The 22,315-nt window shown below is 37.9% G+C and overlaps 1 protein-coding gene across 21 annotated transcripts in view; it reads right to left on the bottom strand.

The window, feature by feature from the left end:
- Plekha5 (pleckstrin homology domain containing A5) overlaps window positions 1-22,315 on the bottom strand; it is a 237,595-nt gene that overhangs the window by 61,640 nt on the left and 153,640 nt on the right. For 14 of the 21 annotated variants that reach the window (XR_010043877.1, XR_010043876.1, XM_063238317.1 and 11 more), the window contains 5 exons: window positions 18,552-18,652; window positions 14,517-14,632; window positions 14,211-14,228; window positions 9,926-10,393; window positions 2,102-2,567 (listed from right to left, as the gene is read on the bottom strand). Coding sequence is in view for 19 of the 21 variants with exons in the window: in XM_063238317.1 (XP_063094387.1) it covers window positions 2,102-2,567; window positions 9,926-10,393; window positions 14,211-14,228; window positions 14,517-14,632; window positions 18,552-18,652 (1,169 nt within the window). In the remaining 2 variants the exon portion in view is untranslated. Of the gene's footprint in view, window positions 1-2,101; window positions 2,568-9,925; window positions 10,394-14,210; window positions 14,229-14,516; window positions 14,678-16,945; window positions 17,769-18,551; window positions 18,653-22,315 lie in introns of those variants that run through there. The other 7 variants (XM_063238301.1, XM_063238304.1, XM_063238306.1 and 4 more) reach the window with 2 other exon arrangements.

The raw sequence follows: 22,315 nt of genomic DNA, 5'->3' as shown, positions 1-22,315 counted from the left end.
ATCTCTCTTTTTTTATTTGCGAAAGGGTCTTCCTGTTTAGTTTAGGCTGGCCTTAATTCACTATGGAGCCAAGGTTGGCCTTAAAGCCAACATGTGTCACCATGCTCGGTAAGAATTTTCTTCACATGCTTCCAGTAAAAGATCATCTAAATCCATATCAATGGATTTTCCACATTCATTGGTCTATGTGCATTTTAAAAAGTTTTGGTTTTTTTTAGGGGCTGGGGATTTAGCTCAGTGGCATAAGCGCCTGCCTTGCAAGCAGGCAGTCGTGAGTTCGATCCCTGGTACCAATAAAAAGAAAAAAAAAAGACAAAAAAAAAAAAAGTTTTGGTTTTTTTATTTGTGCTGGAAATTGAACTCAGGACCTTAGTGCCTGCCAGGCAGGCACTTTGCAATTGAGCTATATTTCAACTCTACCTGTCCTTTAATAGACTTACACTCACTCTGAGGAAGAGTACTGTCAAACACCAAGTCTTAATAAAAATGCTGTCTTTTGTTCCTCCCAGTAAATATGATGATCCACATAAAAGGAGCTAGCTCAGCATGCAACTGAAACAATCAGTTTCCTAAGACAAACATGGGTACTTTGATATGCAACCTAAATACTTTATACACTGACATTTCAACAAATGTAATGTTAAAATGGTATGTAATGAAAGGCCAAGATTCAATAAAGCTATTTTTTACTTTGTAACTCAGGCTGCACTTCAACTCACTATGTAGCCCAAATGAACCTCCCACTTCAGTTTCTTGAGTGCTGTGAATACAGGGGTGCACCACCATGCCTGGCTCTGTAGTTACTTTGTTGTTATTTTTGTCAATCTTTGTCAATCATAACTTAGGATGTATAAAGTGACAAAATACTGAACTCTGTTACAAGAGAGTTCAAACTTAAGATTTTGTCAGTGAGGCAAAGTGAAGCTTTCTTTGAAAGAAAACTCCTGATTTATTAATCTCCAAGGAATGCTTATTTATAGAATTATCAGGCAACTGCTGTGTATACTCATTCAGCTAAAGGACTCCGCCTGTCACAAAGATAAGTACACTTAAAAATGGTGGAAATTACAGCCAAATTAAAAAGAATATGATATTGCTATTACTTTACTGAATAAAACAACTGTTTTACCATTAAAGATGATCAATGCAAAGCACTAAAGTCAAATAATCTACTACGCAATTAGGTTAAGGCACAAATGAAAGTATGATTTATGGGGCTGAAGACGTGGCTCAGCATGTGGTGTTATTTAGCCTGGCCCCTGTGAGATCCCAGGATTGATGTCCAGCACTATGAACTATGTGTGTCTTTTTTTTTTGGTCTTTTTCCTTTTTCTCGGTACCAGGGATCGAACTCACGACTACCTGCTTGTAAGGCAGGCGCTTACGCCGCTGAGCTAAATCCCCAGCCCCGAACTATGTGTGTCTTTATTTATTTACTTTTAGTACTGGGAATTGAACTTAGGACCTTGTGCTTGCCAGGCAGGCACAATACTGCTGAGCTATATCCCTGGCCCCATGTCTTAATTTTATAAATCTTGCTGCATTGCCCAGATTGGTCTTGAATTCCTGTACTTCGCTGGTACACTGGCTCTAGTCTGAGTGGCTGGGACTACACATGCACTGGATTGTATCTTTGTTTTTTTGTATGTACACATCTACTAGGTATTGCTGGATTGTAATACTGAGTTGGGTATTGAAGGAGATCTCAATATGCCCTGTACCTACCTGTTTAGAAGATGAAGTTACTACTTTTATCCCAGTAAACAACAGGATGAACCTAAGAGTGCAGAGAAGCCAGAAAACGGCAGGTACAAGTGTGTAATCTACATGCATGGTCTTAACCTTCAAGGAGACCTCACAGGATATGCTATCAGACAGAAAAGAACGCATCATGTATCTGCTCAAAATAACTACTTCTGTGCTCCTAACAGATGAAATACCCAAGATATGGGTACTTCTATATGAGACTTCAATATTGTGTAGCTCTTTAATTTTTGAAACAAAAACAGCAGCCTTGCTCACCTTCCTGTTCTCCTGCCCGACTAACATTTGAAATGACACTATGGGTGCAGTGAGCAACACAAGGCAAGCGATGTCTTACCTTAGGGTGGTGAGCCCTGTGTCTGCGGTCTATGGTCACATCTCCTCTCTGGATGGGCGAAGTCACCTCGGATCTATACGTCCGCTGCGGGGAGTATCCCTGGTAAGTGGCCATCGACCCGTGCGAGGGTGACGCGGGAATAGAGTGCATCGTCTGCTCGGAGATGTTAACCGTGCCTTTAGGGCTGCTCAATGAACTGTGTCGAGGGAGGGTGCTCTGCTTGCTATAGAACTGCCGCTGCTGCCACTCGTAGAGCTGCCACATGGTGTCATCCCTCACGGACCTTCGCTTTTCTTCGGCAGTGGGCCCTCCTGCCTTGTCATGGCTAGAAGGGGCCAGGCCGCAGATGCTTTCCGGCCTGGTCTTGCTGTTTCTGGGGAGGGTTCGGTAGCCTTCTGGGTAGCGGGCCACAACCTGGGCTCTGTGGCTTGGCATATTTCTTGGTAATGTTTGGTAAGAAATCACTCTGAAATAAAAAAAAGAAAAGAAAAGAAAAAAGATGCAGTGGTAGAGTAGTTAACTAGGATGTACAAGGCCCTGACTTTGATCATGAGGTATAGGAAAAGTCTTAACAACAACAATAGCAAAAAAAAAAAAAAAAAAAAAAAAAATCTACAAGGTGTAAGTTATTATTATTATTATTTTTTTGTCTTTTTCCTTTTTCTATCGGTACTGGGAATCGAACTCACGACGGCCTGCTTGCAAGGCAGGCGCTTATGCCACTGAGCTAAATCCCCAGCCCCAAGGTGTAAGTTATTAACAGATTTAAATATTATGAAATTCAATTTAATAAACTTCATAAATCAAGTGAATAGCATTTATTGCAATTATATGAAAAACTATTGCACAAAACTTAGTTTGACTTAAAAAAAGGATTTATTATACTTCATTTGAATAGAATGTCCCAAGAGCTATTCACAAATCTGTAGTATGTACACTTGCTTTTATGTAAATAAACTGCTAGTATCTTATTTCTATATATCTCATCAGAACAGAAACATAGGATTTCTGTATATGGACAGAAATATACATTCCCCAGCTGTACCCAGCCCTAGTTATGCCTACCTCCCTGCTGAGTATTCTTCACAAAGCATGGGGCACAAGGGAGAAAGGATATAATGTTTCCTAACTGGAGAAATAAAAAAAAAACCGTGAAGTTAAAACTTAAAATCTTTTTAAGGATAAAGCACTTAACTATGACAATGTTCCAGACATGACTACAGTCTCGGGAGTTCTGCAGTGTTTCCATCATAGTAATTACCATTCCACTGCATGATGGGATCAATATGTTGAGTGGAGCTTTTGTAATTCTCCATATACAAATTATACAGCTAACACATAATCTCCCCAAAATGCAAACTTTTGGAACTGGATACACTGTTACAGATTACTAAGCAGAAAATGTTAGGATTTCCTAAATGAAAGAACAAAATTTAAGATTAAATTTTTTTTTTTTTGGTCTTTTTCCTTTTTATCGGTACCGGGGATTGAACTCACGACTGCCTGCTTTACAAGACAGGTGCTTATGCTGCTGAGCTAAATCCCCAGCCCCTATTGTAATACTTTTTTTTTTCTCCAGCTTATTAATTTTTAAAAATATTGCCTGAGATAAGGTTTTGTTAATGCAGTTCAGGCTGGCCTTGAACTCAGTGACCCTCCTGTCTCAGTCTCTTGAGTGTCAAGGTTACAATTGTGTGCCACCATGTGTGGCTTAAAATCACATTCATAAATATACTCGAATTTATCAAAATTCCCTCTGCTAACTTCATGCCAAGTCAAATATGATACATGAAAGGGATTTTTGTAAGCCAATTAAAAATTCAATTTAAAGTTAGCATCTTTTTTTTCTTTCTTTGTTTCTGTCTTTCAAGAAAAGGTCTTGCTCTATAGTAGAGACTGACCTTGAACTCACTTTGTAGCCCAGGCAGGCCAGGACTCACAGTAATCCTTCTGCCTCAGCCTCCCCAGTGCTGGGATTACAGGTATGCACCACACCCAGCCCCTATTATTTTTAAATAACAAGTATTATCACAAGAAAAAGTCTGAATTTTAAAGATTAAATTACAAATATTTATTTTATTCTACCATATCCATGAACATAAATTTCTATTTTAATGTTAAATGTAATGTCAAATGTTTAATATAAACCAATGGACAAAATATGGAGGAGAATTGGAACCCTATAAACCCTAGTTTCTTAATCTTTTCTTTGAATGTTTATTTATTCTCTCTGACTTCTCATAAATTTGTAATAGATTACCGCACACCTAACTGATAATATATTGCTGCCTCCAACTGGGTGGTAAAAACATGGTAGTGTTGGTGATTTCAGTTACCAGGAGGGGTAAGAAAGTTGGTGTGTAAATCACTAGACCATGCTTTTAATGGTCTGGAGTGTCTGGTTGATAATCTGGGTGCTATCACTCTTTTCTGACAGACTGTTTATTTTATACATAAAGTATTTCTTAACTCTTCAACTACCTCTCTTAAACCAAATTTCCTTCGCTGTGACAACTGTTCTTCAAATTTTCAATGTCTGTATTCAAAAACAGGCTCACTGAAAACTGAACAAAATGCTCTTAGACAAGAACCACCTCACTGGGGCAAGCATCTGGTAAGTTTAATACTCTTCTGTAACCTGGGTAAAAAATTACAATTATTTACTTTCGTAGTCTGTGCAGTCCCATTTTTCCTGTTCCACTCTCCCCTTGTTTAATAACATAAAAGCCAGAAACACAGCAAGTCCAGCACTGGCAGCGCCACGGCTCTCAGGTCACAAAGTACATGAGCAGGGGAAGCAGATTCTCTCAGGAATCTCCTGCTGCCATATCTGTGAGGATTCTATGTGAAGGAGCTTCTACCCTAGCAGTGAGGCAATCTACCCTGACACACCCAGAGCATTTAGTCATTGATTAATTCAAGAAATACTATAGAAACCTAAACACACGAAAGGATCTAAATTCACAAAAGGTAGGGACATAGATCATCAATGATAAACACAGAAAGACTCCCTTTAACGTATGTTAGAATTAAGAAAATCCAATCACTCCAAACACCACTGTTGTGCTCGGAGTTTTTGTGGTGTGAGCTATACCCTGTTGTATCTCTGTTTTATCTGAACTGTCAGCCCACCCTCTGATCATAAACAGCAAGCCTTTTGAGTTAGATTGGTTAATTAATGAGTACAATGTTTCAAAGGTTCTTCTGCCACTTTTAGAACCACTTCCAGAGACATTTTTTTGGTAGAAAACTAAGTTGTTATCAAATCAAGTAAATTCATTTTTGTCTCACATACTTTCTAGTATTTGGAGACTTGTTTTTGCAAAAATTAAAATTTCCCTCAGCAATTTCCCGCTACAGAAATTCAAATTAAGCAAAGTGTGGTTTAAAAGCTTAAGGAATGAATGCTGTGAGCTCCTTCATCAGGCTGAGTGGCGCATTCACCCGCAGCTGCCTGTCACAGGCTGTGAAAGCCCCGTCCTATGGACTGTGCCAGCCAAACAATGGCTTAAGGCACCACACATCCCAGCAGCGCCTGCTACGCACAAAGCAACTTTCAAGTTTTGTACACAGGTGCATGGTCTACCGTTTGAATAAATATTAAAAAAAGAAAGCCTTTTATAAAGTGGTTTGAAAAATGAAGCATACCATGATGAATGTATATATAGCTAAAATGTATCAATAACATCTGATTGGAAACTGTAAAAAAAAAGTATATCATGAGTTACAATTATGTTTCTTTTTATCACAAAAGTATGATGATTTTTTATGAGGCTTATTTAATAATGTAGATGATATTTTTCAAAGACCTCAATGGCCTCTAGCCATTTCAAAGAATAAACAGTACCTATGGAAACTGTATCACTGTGAACCCAAAGATGAAGAAACCCCCCAAAAATATTAATTCAAAAATACCCCAAGATAAGCAAGTCAAAGAAAGGTTCCCTCCCCCCTCCAGTAGTAGGGATCGAACTCATGACCTCATGCTTGCCAGGCAGGCACTTATGCCACTGAGCTAAATCCTTGGCCAAAGAAAGTTTTCATGGATATTAATCATGTTTATCAAGAGACCCAAAACCAGTATTTTTATTTAACAAAAGCAAAAATCTAATTTCCAGGTACCTGTTTATTACTATGAGGACCTTTTTTTTTTTTGGTCTTTTTCCTTTTTATCGGTACCAGGGATCGAACTCACGACTGCCTGCTTACAAGGCAAGCGCTTATGCCGCTGAGCTAAATCCCCAGCCCCTACCTGTTTATTACTATATCTTTTTTTCCCCTGGTATTAGAATCAAATCACAACCTCATGCTTGCCAGGCAAGCACTGTGCTGCTGAGCTGAATCCCCAGCCCTACCTTTTAAATTTAAAAAAGTATTTTATATGAGGAAAGATAGATTAAATGATAGGTAGACATTTAGTGAATCTTGTGATCTGAATGTTTATCTCTTAAAAAGTGATTTATCAAGTACTTCCAAACATTCTCTCATTTCCTTTTTCAGATCTATTTCCTGCTTTTCTGCCTAATCGAATTTTACTTATTTTCTATTAGTAATAATATACGTGAATTTATTAATTTTTGTTATCCTAGTCAACATTTAGGTAATTGTCTTATTTTATCGATTCAATCATGTATTAATCAACTCATCTGTGATTTTGGTCAATGTAGTAAGTGAAAAATAGTATCTTACTTTTTAAAAAAGGTAAAATTCCCTGATCAATAGTAAATTTGAGCATTTATTCACATTTTAAAAAATTTTTAATGAACAAAAATTATATATATTTACAGTGCTGAATGGGATGGTTTGAAATATGTATATAGTGCTAAATCAAATTAATTAGCATACATTACCTCTTATACTTTTTTGTGTGCTAAAATATTGCAAAATATTTCTTGGCAACGTTCAAGGGCACGATATATTTTATAACCACTTTATAGCCATCATGTTGTCCAAGAGTCCCTTAAAGTTTTGAAACAGAAGCTGTTTCTTATAGTTCTCTCTTGGGAATTAGGAAAGGGTGCCCTGAGGGTGAAGGTGAAAACAGAGGCCAGCAACACAGGCCTGAAGGGAATTCTGCAGCTGTGAGAGAGGTGACAATAGGTGAGGCCAGTCACCTGCTTCCAGCCACACTCTGGAAGACTTCTGAAGACTACAGGTGCCAGCCATCATGAGCAGGCCAAACCGAAGAGCATTTCCACACCTCAGGAAGGGCTCAGATGCAACAGATTCATCTTCATTCCATTTAAAAAAATCCAAAACATCACTAAAGTCATTATTTTCTGTTGGGGAAGAGTTACAATAACTATCCACTCAATTTTTATGTATAAAACTTTTATGTATAAATTTTAGAGATTTAATTTTACAGGGTCTTGCAGTACAGTCCAGGCTGGCCTTGAACTCACTCTGTAGTTAAAGGTGGGCTTGAAATTGTGGAGATCCTCTTGTTTCTGACTCAGGGTGCTGGGATTACAGGCATGCACTACCACGGGGCCTACATTTTACTTGTGAAAATGGCAATTTCTCATATCCCAAGACACGTCTCCTGTTTCCTCTGGCTTGTGGTTCTGGCATCCTTGTTGGCTCTCCTATCTTTTATTCCCTGATGTTCTCTAAGGTTTTTTCTTGGAATCTTTCCTTTGCCCAGCCCTTCACTAAATGAATCTACATATCTGCTTCACAATTAGCTTTAACTACCTTGATAAACTGTATTCAAGTTCAGATCCTTCCTTGGAGACACAGACTCATGGACACTCAATGGACACTCACCCTACCACTCGTTTCCTTCTCTGTCCCTAGTCCTTCTCTACATGGTGATGGCACCAAGTCCACTAACTGCTATGGCAAAAAGCAGGTGCTGTCTTGGTTTCCCCAATCACTGAAATTTAGTTTTGAGCAAGACTCGTTTGCAATCCAGCACACTGAAGCAATCACCAGTCCTGCCAATTATATCAATTATTTACCTTTCCTCTCCGGATTTTATTCAAATAACTTTTTTTTAAATTAACAAACAAAATTTATTTTAAATGCAAACACTGCTAACAGGGGTGATGACTTTATTTTAAAAACAAAACAAAAGTATAGAAATGATACAGAATTTAAAAAATAGTAGAAAACTATGTACTCAAGTAACTTCTGAGTCTTCTCTAATTTATTCTCTAGGCTGTGGCGCTAAGTGAGGTTTCCTTTGTGCAGTGCTGGAGTGAACCTCGGGCCCTGGCATGCTCGGCAAGTGCTTCATTACAAGCTACATCTCTAGACCCACCGTGGTCTTTCTAAAACATCAACCTGAAATCCCTCTTCTGGCGTTCTAGACTCAGTCCTCACCATTATCACAGAAGTTGTGCTATCCTGGATTTATTTCTCTATTCTCTTATCAACTCTGGAGTTTCCTATATCTAAGCTAAGATACAGAGGTTGTTTTTAATCTCAGTTTGTATTTTACTTCCTCCAGAAAGTTTTCTCTGAGCTTTGAATGATTAAGATTGTGTTGTTTGCTCTCAAAATGTTCTTTCTGTTGTTTTGTTGTATCTATCACACTATACTGCATGATTCACAAGACAGGTTATCTGTGTGACAACCTGGAATGTATCTTCATTATGTTACCAGACCCATGATTAGCATGCATTAGTGACACAATAAGTATCTGAAGCATAAATGCATTCATGACAAAGATTTGAATAAATTTAACACTTAGTGCATTCTGATTTAATAAAAGCCAAGGGATGAGACTGAAAATTAGAGTAACTGGCCTTCACCGTCACCACCTCATTCATCTCAGGAGAGCTCTGCACCACACGTAAAGCTGCAGAAGCTGCTAATGGAGGATGGTCAAATTATGGTGCAAGAGAGGTCAGAGACAAATGTTCACTGGCCGTTCACAGTTCAGAATTCTCAGTGAAGGAGACCATGGTGAGGGGACAAGACAGGTGGTATGAGAAGATGGGATCACTTTATCATCCTCTAAAAACCTGTATCAAGTTTAGGCCCTTCCTCGTTCTGTCAGTACAATCTGTTCAGCATCTCTTTCATTATTTTTATCTTTTCTTCTTTTACCTGGGAGATTATTTCTAGTTTGAATTCCTTTAAAGCTTCCTGGAGTTGATTCTTTATTTCAGTTGCTATTATTTCAGGTATTTCAGATGTATGGCACATATTTTCTTCTATGTATACAGCTCCTAGGCTTTCTTGGGACGGGCTGGAGGTTTGAGATTGCATTTTGGTCTTTCATTTTGTCATTTTCCTATGTTTCCATGTTTCAAGTATTGTTCCAAGGCTTCCCCTGGGCCTGTTGGAAATCGTTTCCTATGTCCTTGACTACTGGGACTGAATGGAAGTTGTTGAGTGTGGTCCAGTCAGGCTCTCAGGCCCTCCTGTGCCATCTCCAGTGTTCCAGGAAGCTGGGTGGGCACCTGACCACTGTGGACGTTGGTCCAAAGCTTTCACTAGGCAAGGACCAATGTGCTGGAACTCACTTCACGTGTCCTCAACTCTCCTGATTGAAGAAGGTCGCTGGGCATAATCTAGTCAGGCTGCAAAACCTCCCAAGCCTAGGCTAGTGTGGTAGAAGCTGGGCAGGTCCTTGACCACTAAGAGCAATGATCTTAAACTCTCCTGGGGCTTGGGATGGTGTGCAGGAACTTACCCTAGCCGGCAGCTGAGATGCCCGGATTGAAAAAAAGCTGTCAGTACAATCTGATAATCATGAGCAAAACATATAACTAACTGAAAATTACAATTTAAACCAGTACTTTTAACTGGTAGCTCAGAAACCAGTATGTATCAACACATCAAAGAAACTTAGGGTCACCATGACGAAACACTCACCCTCTCGTTTCTTCTTCACGACTTCTCCCCTTCTGTGTTTTAATCCACTGTTCCAACTGCTGCATGGAATTTGTTCTCTGTATGACCCGATCGGCCTCTGGGTGGAGGGGCACTGTGCAGGGGTGATTTCCGCCTCTCAGATCTGCCAGGCTGACATTAACTGTTTTGTGCTCTGAACTATTCACATTGATGGGTCGGTAGTGTGGAAGCTGAGACGGGCACACTGACCCACCATCGTACTCAGATGGCAGAGAATTCAACTTTACACTGTTAATTTTTGTTAATGGTCTCTCTTGACCATCCTTTTGAAATCCATATTTTTCAGCTTCTAATGCCTTTTTCTCTTCAAGTTTGCTTATTTCCTTGTTTTTTTGGTTGTTTTGAGCCTCTGGTTTAATTAGCACTCTATGGTTGGGAATGTTATTTGTTTCTTTAGTTGGTGCACTTTCAGATGTAATCTTGTCCACTCTGAAAACAGAAGACAATCATAGTCAATCAGATGAATTAACACATATGTTACATCTGGGATTCAGTCTAGGGTGGAAAAAAGCAACTATGAAAACAAGCAAACAAATGAATCCAGAAAGAAACTCAGGGGACAAATCTGCCCAAATCCTCAAAGCTATGGTAATAACATTTAAATACAACTCTGGAATGCATAAACAGAAAGGAGAAAGAAGAAAACATGAGCAAAAACTACTAGAGGATAAAAAGTGATGTGTACCCCTGCCATGAGATTATGTGGAAATAAAACAAATGACATTTTCTTTAACAGCTAAACCACAAAATCCACACTTAAAGGACTGCGCTAGTCACAGCCTTGAAGTAAACAACACGGCTCCCAGCCATGGGGGCTATTAGCTCATCCTGAGAAAAACATAGACCTGGCTGTAGAAACAGCCGCAATGGGACATTACAGTCTGATGTGTCAGAGGCTGGAGGCATAGGATTAGCTCTCTCTGCCTGCATGCAGGAAGACAGGAACTTGGTCTCAGACTTTTGGAGCCAGGTTACACGTGTTCCCGGTATGACTCTCTCTTTTTACTAGCTGTATCTTTGGCACAGACACTTGACAATGGCTCCACATCCTCTTTGGTATATGGGTAAAGCTAAGACAGCTGCTGTGAGAACTGGATGGGTAATTGGTTGGCAACACCATTATTAGCACTACTGTTCCAACTCATCAAGCAGTTGTGGATTAGAATCTGGCACCCCTGGTCCTTGCCTACCAACATGAAGTGCTAATTAGCAGTATGTACATGGGCCTTTGACAGTGTACTACGCACCATTGCAGCTGCTGGTGAGAATCAGTTTTCCTGAGCCTGACAAGATCAAGCTGAGTGCCTGAACCTGCACGAGACTGCCAAGCTCATGCCACTCTGGGTGGCCACTGAAGAGCTGGTCAGTTGTCCCATCTCAAATATCAATGATGCTCCTATCTGTTCCTAAGTGTGGGATGGACACCAAGTTTTGTGATGTGTGGAAAATATAAAACTCACATGCAAATTTCTATATTTAACTGTAAGGAAAAAAAGAGATGTTTATAGTTTGGAAAGAGTTCACTGAAAAACAAATGAATGACTGTTTCCCTTGGAGTAAAGTTGTACACTGTCTATATATTTAAGTCAGATACAAACCATAGTTTCCACACCAGAAACCCTAGACACAATACAGGTCTACCAAGACAGGCTATGGAGCTGCTTCTCCTCAAAAGATGGAATTCACAGAAAACTTACACTAAAAGCACATTTATCCTTACTAAATTCTGGTAGCAAGATAAAGGCTGTGTCACACTGAATATTAAAAATATCTTTTTCTTCCCTTTATTTTGGTGGCATTGGGGATTGAACTCAAGGAGTCTGACATATAAGCCAGCCTTTTCTATTTACATATATATTTTTATGAGACTCTCCCTGAGTTGGTCAGATATCCCTCACACCTGCGATCCTTCTGCCTCAGGCTCTCCAGGAGCTGGATTACAGGTAAGCACCACCATATCTGACAAAAAAAATTAAGCCTATTTCTTACCAGTCCATGTAAAGTTACTATTTTAGATTGGAACTGCAGTACTTTTCCCTTCTTGCTTCTCCCAATAATTTGATATTGAAGATATACAACAGAATAAGACGAACACAGTGACCTTTCTTAAAATGAAACAAAGCTGACTCAGAAAACTATGCCAAGATAACACAAATAATGAAAACTTTCAATCTAGTTTTAAGAAGTGACATTTAAGTTACTATAGAAAACCCACTGAAAATTAGTGTAATCATTACAGAAAATGGTATGGAGGCTCCTCAAAAAACGAGAAATAGAACTGCCGTAAGATCTAGCAGTTCTAGGGCGGCATAAGCACCAGCCTGGCAAGTGTGAGGTCATGAGTTTGATCCCTAGTACCGAAAAGAAAATAATAATAATAATAATAATAAAAGATCTAACAGTTCTGCCTTGGGGAATCTACTCAAAGGAACTGAGATCAGTATGGTAAAGAGACGGCCGCACTTACATGTTTACTGCTCGTAACAGTCAAGGTATGGAATCCACCCAGCTGTCCATTAGTGGATAAGTGAAGAAAAAACATGGTGGATGAACACAATAAAATATTGTTCAGCCAAAACAAAGAGTGGCATTTTATCATTCGCAGCAATGCGCATAGAGCTGGAGATAATTACTACATTAGGTAAAATATGCCAGACAGACAAAGACATGGCCTCACTTTTATGGGGAAGCAAAAATGTTGATCTCCAAGAAGTAGAGACTAGAATAGCAGTTAGCAGAATGTGGGCAGTGGTTAACAGAATGTGCAGAGGAGAGGAGGAAAGCACACATACAGTGGGCCCAGGGGTACAGGTGGACATCAGGATAGTCTTCCACTGTTCTGTAGCACAGGGAGAACTCTCACTGCCAACAGTTCACTGAGTATTTAAAAATAACTCATAGGACTTTGAATGTCATGCAAAAAAATGATACACATTTGAGGGGACTTGATCATTATGTATTGTACACATATACTGAAACGTCACACCATAACCCATAAATATGTATCATTATAATACACGAACTGAAAGTAAACACAGGACTGGCAGCACAGTGATAGATCGCTTGCCCAGCTGGAGTCCCATAGCCAGGGTGGGGGTAGGGGAGTACACGAATGAACACACACACACACACACACACACACACACACACACACAAACTGCACACACAAGGGGAGATCAAACTTTTAAGTCAGCATCTTCCTCATATAAGATGTGCCCTCAATATCATAGATTAGAAATAAAATTTAGTTATATCATAAATCATTTTTCAAATTAGAGGAATGATTTAAAAAAATTTTTTAAATGCATATTTGGGCTGGGTAGCTCAGTGGGACAGCGCCTGCTTGGCAAGAGCAAGGTCATGAATTTAATTCCCTATAACAAAAAAAAAAAAAAAAAAAAAAAAAAGGCAGCACTTTTTTTTTTTTTTTGTCTTTGTCTTTTTATCGGTACCGGGGATCGATCTCACAACTGCCTGCTTGCAAGGCAGGCGCTTATGCCGCTGAGCTAAATCCCCAGACCCCAAAGGCAGCACTTTTAACCAACTTCTATTATGCAGGTTGAGAGACAGATTTCTCCTGACTAGTTCTAGTTTTAATAGTAGACAAATGTTAAAATGATTCACACTTCAAAATAGGAATGATAAAATTAACTCTCAGATCAATTTAACAGCGCATGTTTGTATTATCAGCCAGTTATGGGATTAGAGGTATGCCCCACCTTGCATCTGTATTATTAAGGAATCTGAGGTTTTAGAGAAAGGTACAATCCTTCAGGAAGTAGATATACTAAAATATATTGTAGTCAGGCATGGTGGCACACACCTATAATCCTACTACACAAAAGTTTACTTAAAGCAGGAGGATCGCCATGAGTTTGAGGCCAGCCTGTGCTACAAAGTGAGATTCAAGGCCAGCCTGAACTACATAGAGAGACCCTGTCTCAAAAACAAACAAACAAACAAACAAACAAACAACAAAACAACAAAGGACACAATGTAAATGAGTGCTGACCTACTTTCTGGAGCTTTTCATCATAAAACTATCAGAATTAATCAGAAAAATTAAAGAAACGAAACATTTCAAAATTTCTTATTGTAATTTATTAAAAGTCAAAATGGTAATAAAACCACAATTAACTTCATGAAAGTAAAATTTTCTTCTAAGATCTAAGACCTCTAAAAAAAACACGGAGTTGAAGGATTAAAATTTCTGTAGCTTTAAGGTAACAATTAAAAATGTACTCACCGGAAATTAAAGGTAATTCTGAAAGAAGAAAGAACATTCAGTTTGAATGTTAGGATTCTAAATTCACCCAGTACAGATAGGTGAAAATGAGTTAAGAGGAAAGGGGGAATAAAAATGCGAGTGATACCTTAAACTAGCAAAAGGCATATTAATTTAATATAAAACATAAATTAACCCTTGCTTTCTGGGGAAAATGATTTCATATTATGATTATAAAAATGAGATTTGTTATGATAATGGTATACTTGCAAGACATAGGAAAAAATGGAAGTGGAAATCACTATTACTTTGCCTATGAGCCTTTACCTTTTCACTGGTTCTGTCTGTACGAGGGCAGCATCTAACATGGCTTTCATCCACAACTCCATTTCCTTTCCTGTATCAGTGCAGAAATAATAGGTCCGCATGTTTGGATGGGCTGCCTGATTAAAAATGATACGATCATTTCACCATAAAAACATGTGATTCTGTAAAAGAAAAAGAAAAAAAAAAGTTAAGTGGTTCCTTACCTACAATCATGTTTCAAAGGAAGACTTGTCTTTCATATAAAATACAGGATTGACTTAAAAGTATAGCTACCTTGTAAAAGTTATAGCATTATTTGTTTACTAACTTTTCTTTTAGTTGCGTGTACTTTAAAAGTTAAAAACACTGCTTGGGAATGAAAAGCTGTTAGACATGAAGTGTTAGAACATTACAGGCAGCTGAGTTAGACAGAAACATTATAGGCAGTCAGACAGGGTGAGGTCCTCGGAAGGAGCACGTGCAGAAGACCAAGTATCTTGCACTCTTGGAGGAGGTAAATACCCCACTCCCCCCAGATCTTAAGACAAAAGGCAAAACAAATACAACCGCATGCTAAATATAAACATCAGGGATTGACAGTCTAAATAACTATCAATCACCTTGAGGAAGCCAGAAGGAGCCATTAATCCAACTCCTTACCAGCAAAAGACCCAGTCTGTATTCATGGCTGCTTGCTACATGACCTGTTTCCCCATTTGATCCCAATTTAATCAACTTTATCTGAGAAATTACACTCATAATCTTGTTGGTGGGCCATTGTTTTGTCCCATCTCATGCCCATTTGCCTTATGACGTCCCATGTTTTCCCCACCTTAGACCCACTTCACCTTGTAGTTTTGCTCTATAAAAGTCCCTAGAAAAAACAGTTATTTGGCAACCCACGTGGGAACCCTACTGTCTCTCATACAGGAGCTTTCTTTTGCTCAATAAATATATTTTGCTCTTAAAAAAAAAAAGAAATAAATGTTCAGTGCTATCTGTTCTATCTGTACATCTCAAGTGATTTTCAATTATTGTGATTCACTCCACAGTAATATTCCAGAACAATCAGCAACAAAATTAACTTGAATGTACACGCTATAGCATTTTCCTCTCATGTTACCAATTTCAAAAGGTGCTGCTTTTAAAATATTTCTTTCTTTCTTTCTTTTTTTTTTTTTGTCTTTTTCCCTTTTATCAGTACCAGGGATTGAACTCACGACTGCCTGCTTTCAAGACAGGCGATTATGCCGCTGAGCTAAATCCCCAGCCCAAAATATTTCTTTCTTGTAGAAACTTCACAAACAACTATACACAAACACAGCAGATTTATGATTCCAAAATGTTATTTGCTATTAGTTTTAAGTTCCAGAGTTAAAATGAAATATCCTGGGTTCAAGACAAAGAAGGATTATATAATTGCTAAGTAGATTTCTCTGTACAGTTATTCAACTTGCCTCTTTTCAGAGAAACACTGGGAAACACAGCAAAGGAGACGCCAATGAAGAGACTGCCCCCAGGGTTGTGGGCCCTCAACACCCATCTTTTTTTTTTTTTTTCTGTCTTTTTCCTTTTTATCGGTACCAGGGATTGAACTCATGACTGCCTGTTTGCAAGGCAGGTGCTTATGCCGTTGAGCTAAATCCCCAGCCCCTTCAACACCCATCTTAAGCTCTGGGCTGCCAAGGCGAAGATGAACAGCAGGAGCTAGAGCAGCACAGGAGAGGAAACTGGGGTCAGGGGCGAGGAAACAGTCTCTCGCCATGGAGTTCAGGCTGGCCTTGAACTCACACAATCTTGCCTCATCCTCCTGAGTGCTGGAATTACAAGTGTGTACCAACATGCCAGGCCTTTGGTTTCCATTTAAAAATGTCTATGGCAATTTTCATCAACCATTCAAAGATAAAAATAAAGGTTATTTCAGCACAGAATGGGATTAAAGAATAAAATATTAAGCAGATAGTGTGCTAAACACAAATAAAAGAGAGCATGAATCTGGAACCACACAATTTATCCTAAGATCTGGACTATTTGCTTTACGTTCAAAGTCAAATTAGCTTCTTAAAATCTTTTTTTTTTTTTTGGATACAGATACATTCAATAAACGCAGTCATCAAAATAACTGCATAACCAATAAATCTCACTTGACTTTGTTAAGAGATAATCATATGGAAACCTCTCAAAAGAAATAATTAAAGCCAACACAGCATCCCTGGGTGCTCCAAGGGGAGTTTTGAAAAGATGAATGAAGACCACTGGTCCCTGTCTGTGTCAGTGGAAGAATGGATGTAAGAAGATTCAGTTCCGGCTGTGACTCAGACACTGCAAAGCCACCCACATTTGCCACCTGTCAAATGTCAGGAAATATTTACTAGCTGATGTCAAAGTCCCCAGGCTGGCTTTAAGCTCCATGTTCACATTCAGTAATTGTCTATGAAGTTTCTACTCACCATTCTGATAAGCTGTCACATCAGTTCCAAAAAACTGGGTAAGAAAGCAGCTCAACCATTTGGAGCAAGCACCACAGAAGAGAAAATTTGAAATTGCAATTACTATTCTTGTTACAGATAAAAGCAAATAAAAAACCTAAATCCACATCCAAAAATAGTATCAATATTACAGTTTTACATGTGTGTTTTAGAACCATTAGTTAACTTTGTTATAACACCTCCAAATATTTAATTGTTTTTCTAATTTACTACTGTTTAATAAAATATTCTTGCCTATGAAGCTACTCCCCTCTCAGCTTCAGGTCTTTGCTAGAATACAGCCTTCTCACTGAGGTCATTGACCACTAGACCCCTTTAATGCACACCACCAAGGTTTTCCTCCTCTTCTGCATCCATGGCTAATAAAATGAAATTATTAATTAGCAATATGTTATAAGTAAGATGGTATCCTGAGAATTCTTAGAGAATAAGAATTTAAAACCTTTCCAATAAACTCTGCATGGATTCTTAAGAAACAATTGACTACAACAAAACAAAATAACTAGGTGTGGTGGTGTACACCTGGTTGGGTAAAGCAAGTGTCTCTCAAGCTCAAACCTAGCCTGAATAACTAAGAACTTGTCTCAAAATAAAAAAATCAAAGAAGGTCTAGGGATGTAGCTAGGTGTGAAGGCTCTGGCTTCTGTCTTCAGGAGTATAAAAACAAAATGAAATGGAACAAAACAAAACAACAATAAAAACTCAAAGGAATTAAAAAAGAGAGAGACACAGAGGGAACCAAGAAGCCTAAGTGGTGCCTGAATTTTAGCCATAAACACAGGGTATGTTGCAAAAAAAAAAAAAAAAAAAAAAAAAAAGCAGCATAATTTTTGAAAACCAAATTTATCAACTTAGCATGAAAGTGGCTTGTTAATTGACAGTAAGCCACAGATCAGCAATATCAAAGATGAGTGAGTAATGTTAGTCATGCAAGGGATTTCAGGACTGCTTGAATTTAACAATGGTGATATAGTACCTAAATTTCAGTATTCTCTGTAAAGTATCTAAATACTACAATGCAGTTTTACTTAAGAATGTATACAATTAGCTGAGTGTGAGGGGGCACACCTGTAATCCCAGCACTTGGGAGGCTGAGGCAAGAGAATCATTGTGAGTTCAAAACCAGCCTGGGCTACAAAGTGAGCTCAAGGCCAGCCTAAACTGCATTGGGAGACTTTGTCTCCAAAAGGCACAGGCACACCCGAAAAAAAAAAAGTATGCAATTACTATGTAAGTTTATAAATGTACATCTATTAAGCTGAAAAAAACAGTTGTCATTTACAATATTCTCAATAACTATGAAAAATGAAAACATACAATAACCTTGAAAGAAAGTACAATGATCATGAGTCATCAGTTATTAGCATCTTAATCTGCTTGATCTAGAACCATTTGAAAGCACAGATGTGAAGACATCTGTAAATATTTTAGTGTGCATTCCATAAAGGGACATTCTCCTATAAAAATCAAAATATTTTAAATAGAAAAGGATCACTCTATGGGTTAACTTCTCTTTTTTAATCATGCAAATTTCAAACAGAATAAAACAGCAAGAGTATTTCTTTACCTTGAAAGCATATTTGCGGTTAATATGATCCTCAGAGGTAAGCAGAGCTATCTGAAAACTAGGTAAGAGTATGCTTCCCAGGATACCTTCTTCTTTCTCATCTGAGAGAGAATTTAGTATCTGATTAGAATTTTAAATGGTCTCATGAAGCAGAATAAGCTTTCTCAAAATTTATTTGGATCAAATCGAATGGTTCTGTCATATAACTGAACTGTATTTATGATTAGGCAGGTCTTTTTAAGATTTTAAATGAAAATAACAAATGGGTATTTCTTTGCTTTCACTGAGCTTCCTTATTCTAAGCAAATAACAAAACACTGGGGGCAGTGAAATTTGAATTACATAGTTCATTATTTTAGAACTGTAAGACAAATTAATAAGGCTATACATAAAGCCAATGAACTTACCAATGAGAAAAACTACAAATAAATAATTTTTTATTATGCTTGCTGTGTTTTTAAAAAATAATTTAACAGATTTTATTCATTTTCTCCTCATTTCTAGAATATATGATGAAATTTCCAAAAGGGAAAAAGGTGCCTTAAATGAAGGTTATTTCTATAATTTTTCTCACAGCAATAGACAAATTTTGTTTTTGCTATATTGTGGTCATTCAGGTAATTTCAGTAGTAGAAGAAATAATGAACAAAGTATATATTCATTCTAAAAGCAAAAAAAAAGTTGGAAAGCAGTCATCAATTATTGAAGATTTAACAATTTGAAAGACTACAACATTCTAATCCTGAGTATAATTTTGTTTACATGAAGACTGTAATCAGAAACAGCTTAAGAAGACATCTTTAGCAAAAAATCATTTTGATCAAATACCTTTTACTGTAACCCTTAATAAAAATGATTTTTCTAAAGTTGCTGAGAATATGTAAAGGTAGCATTGCAATAAAGTGATTTCTTTGGATTACTTGGACTTGTTTTCCAGCCTGTAAGATCTTAAGACATATTCTAATCTTAGTATACCATTTTCATCATCAATAAAACTGCTAATAACGGGACTTAACTCAAAAGACTGTTGTAAGGGTTAAATGAGTTAGAATAAAGAACTTAGGACACAGTTACATTTAAATACAGTGGTACGTTGTTGGTTCATGAACTCATTTCTCTCCACAATTGTGGTTGTAAACCAAATCGAATGAGAATTAAATCAAATTTCAAATTTTGCTGTAAGGTCAACATTGAACCTAACCATTGAATTTGATTTGGTCTCATCCAACTCAGACTCTGACCAGAAACATGGAAAGAATCTAGTTCATGAACTAAGGCACCACTGGAAATATTGTCATTATTATATAACATTAAACATAATAAATACCACTGTACATAAAATCTTCACCTTCTGTCAATTGATCATCCTAAAAGTTCTTCACTAGATTTTTAAAACGCTCATCGTAACATTCTTCTGATAGCTCATTTCAAACCCATCCTAAGTGCTACCTTATTTCTACCACCTAGAGTGCTCACACACTACCAAGCAATGTAAGGAGAAAGAACAGCTTGTTGCGGGCTAGCTGAGGCATTGTGGGGGTAGTGGTGGTGCTGGGAATTGAACTGAGGTCTTCACGCAAGCACTCTGATACTGAGTCACAGTATCACCCATGAGGCCTTCCGAGACTACATGGCAGCTCGGTCTCTCTACTGATTCTTCCCCTCCTTCCCTGCCACAGCCAAGGACACTACTCCATGAGCTTCATACACTTTAATCCCCAAGGCAGTGTGTTTCTGAGAAAACACAACCCAGCACAGGAGCCATAAGAATATACTATCTAAAACATCTGCTCAGAGAACTTGTATTTACCATGGATTTGTTTACTTTTCTGAGCTAATTTACCATTTCCTTGAGGTCTATACAAGTAAGTTTCATGCGATTTCTCACACTGCTATTTTGACAATATCTGGAACAAAGCAGGTCCTGCTCAATAAATATCTGATGACTGAAGCAAGCCCTGTGGTAAGTTTTTCAGCAGACTGAATACTGAACCATACTGGTACAGTGCAACCATGGGCTCATTATATGCCTGCTACAAGCCACACAACAGTGGGAACTTGGGTTTCCGCATGGCCTCAGTTGCTAACCTGTCATAAAAAGTAGCAAATGACTTATTTTCTGTGTCCTATTTTCCATTTCTGTAAAACATGGACTGATCTGCCAAAATTTTCTGACAGCACAGTTGGTATGTCAGGAGCCTTGAGAAACACAAAAGAAATGAAGGGCTGCTGTCCTCAGCATACAAGAATAGACTATCTAATATGTGGGGGCAAAAACCTGTGATTATAGAATTGGTTCTGACACTAAATACCTGGTTCAAACTCCCCCTCTGCTGCTTGTCCAAGACCCAGCCAGGCTATTGGACCTCTCTGCCTCTCAGTTTCTTCTAACATGTACATACCAATGTAAGGTGGGTGTGGGAATGAGCACAAGGTCAAACAGGTCATCTATATAGTGATGCCCAACTTATAAGATCAATAAACTCACTGAAGGTAAAATGCAGGTAGTTCATATTAAAGAATCTCACACTCAGCATGACTTTTGAGCTCATCTTTATATTTTTCAAATATGATTAAAAGTTTTTCTATTATAGTTGAGTGCTGTAGGGCATGCCTGCAATTCCAGCACTTGGAAGGATGAGGGAGGAGGATCACTACGAGTTCAAGGCCAGCCTGGGCTACGAAGTGAGTTCAAGACCAGCTTGAACTACACAGGAAGACCTTGTCTCAAAAAACCAAATCAAACCAAACCAACAAACAAAACTCCCCAAACAAAAAACTTTTCAATTATGGTAGAAGTAACAGTCAGAAACAATAGCAAAATACAAAAAGTTATGTCTTTGTTTTGTTATAAATTAAAATTCTGACATTTTTAATTCTAGCACTCAAGAGGTTGGAGCAGGAGGAACACAAATATGGGACCAGCCTGGGCTCCACAGCAAGTTTAAGAATAGCCTGAGCTACACAATGAGACCCCCTCCCCCACAAAAAAAGAGTATTTTAAAAATCAGAAAGCATAAACATTTTCTTGTTCTCATTTTAAACTACATTTAAAGAAGAAAGAACAAATTACAAGCTCAAGGATAATGCCTGAGTGACAACTCTTAACTTTCTGAAATGCTGGAAAACATCTTGGGAAAATTATAGAGTAAATTTGGCATCCAACTAAAGATAATACCACAATTGATGCCTGACCAATATCTGTATGAAAAAATAAAATTTTATAGGTTTGGTTAATTCTGACTCAGCAGTACTGCCCAACCACAGTTTACTGGAGAGTAAAATGACAGAAATAATTCTAGCTTTTCCAAATTGTAAAGGTTAATGAATTATATTACTTTGACAGATGACTGTAAAATTTGGCCACATATCTTTAGAGTAATTGAAAATTGAATTTTAGTATGTATTGCAAACATGTACTAACAAAAATAGAAACAAAAAATTAAATTTTAAAACTGTTAACTGGTTCCAAATCTTTTGTTCTATCTTATGATTCATATTTCTAAATAAAGATCATAAGTTATTAATTATGAGTTGACAATCTAATTCTTTTGTGGGTGGAGTTTTTTTTGAGACTGGCTCTCACTATGTCATTCTGGCTGGCCTTGAAATCACTTTCTAGTCAAGGCTGGCCTTGACCTCACAGAGATCTGCCTGCCTCTGCCTTCTGAGTGCTGGGATTACAAGTGTACATACCACCATGACCACTTGATAATCTAATTCTTCAGTGACAGTTCCAATCAGATTTTAAAGCAGGCAAGGAG

This window comes from Cavia porcellus, unplaced genomic scaffold (genome assembly GCF_034190915.1).
Source record: "Cavia porcellus strain 051 isolate PalLab524CR breed Dunkin Hartley unplaced genomic scaffold, mCavPor4.1 scaffold_27, whole genome shotgun sequence".
NCBI lineage: Eukaryota > Metazoa > Chordata > Mammalia > Rodentia > Caviidae > Cavia > Cavia porcellus.
The sequence above is the reverse complement of the archived record's forward strand: the minus strand, read 5'-3'. Positions and strand labels throughout refer to the sequence as shown.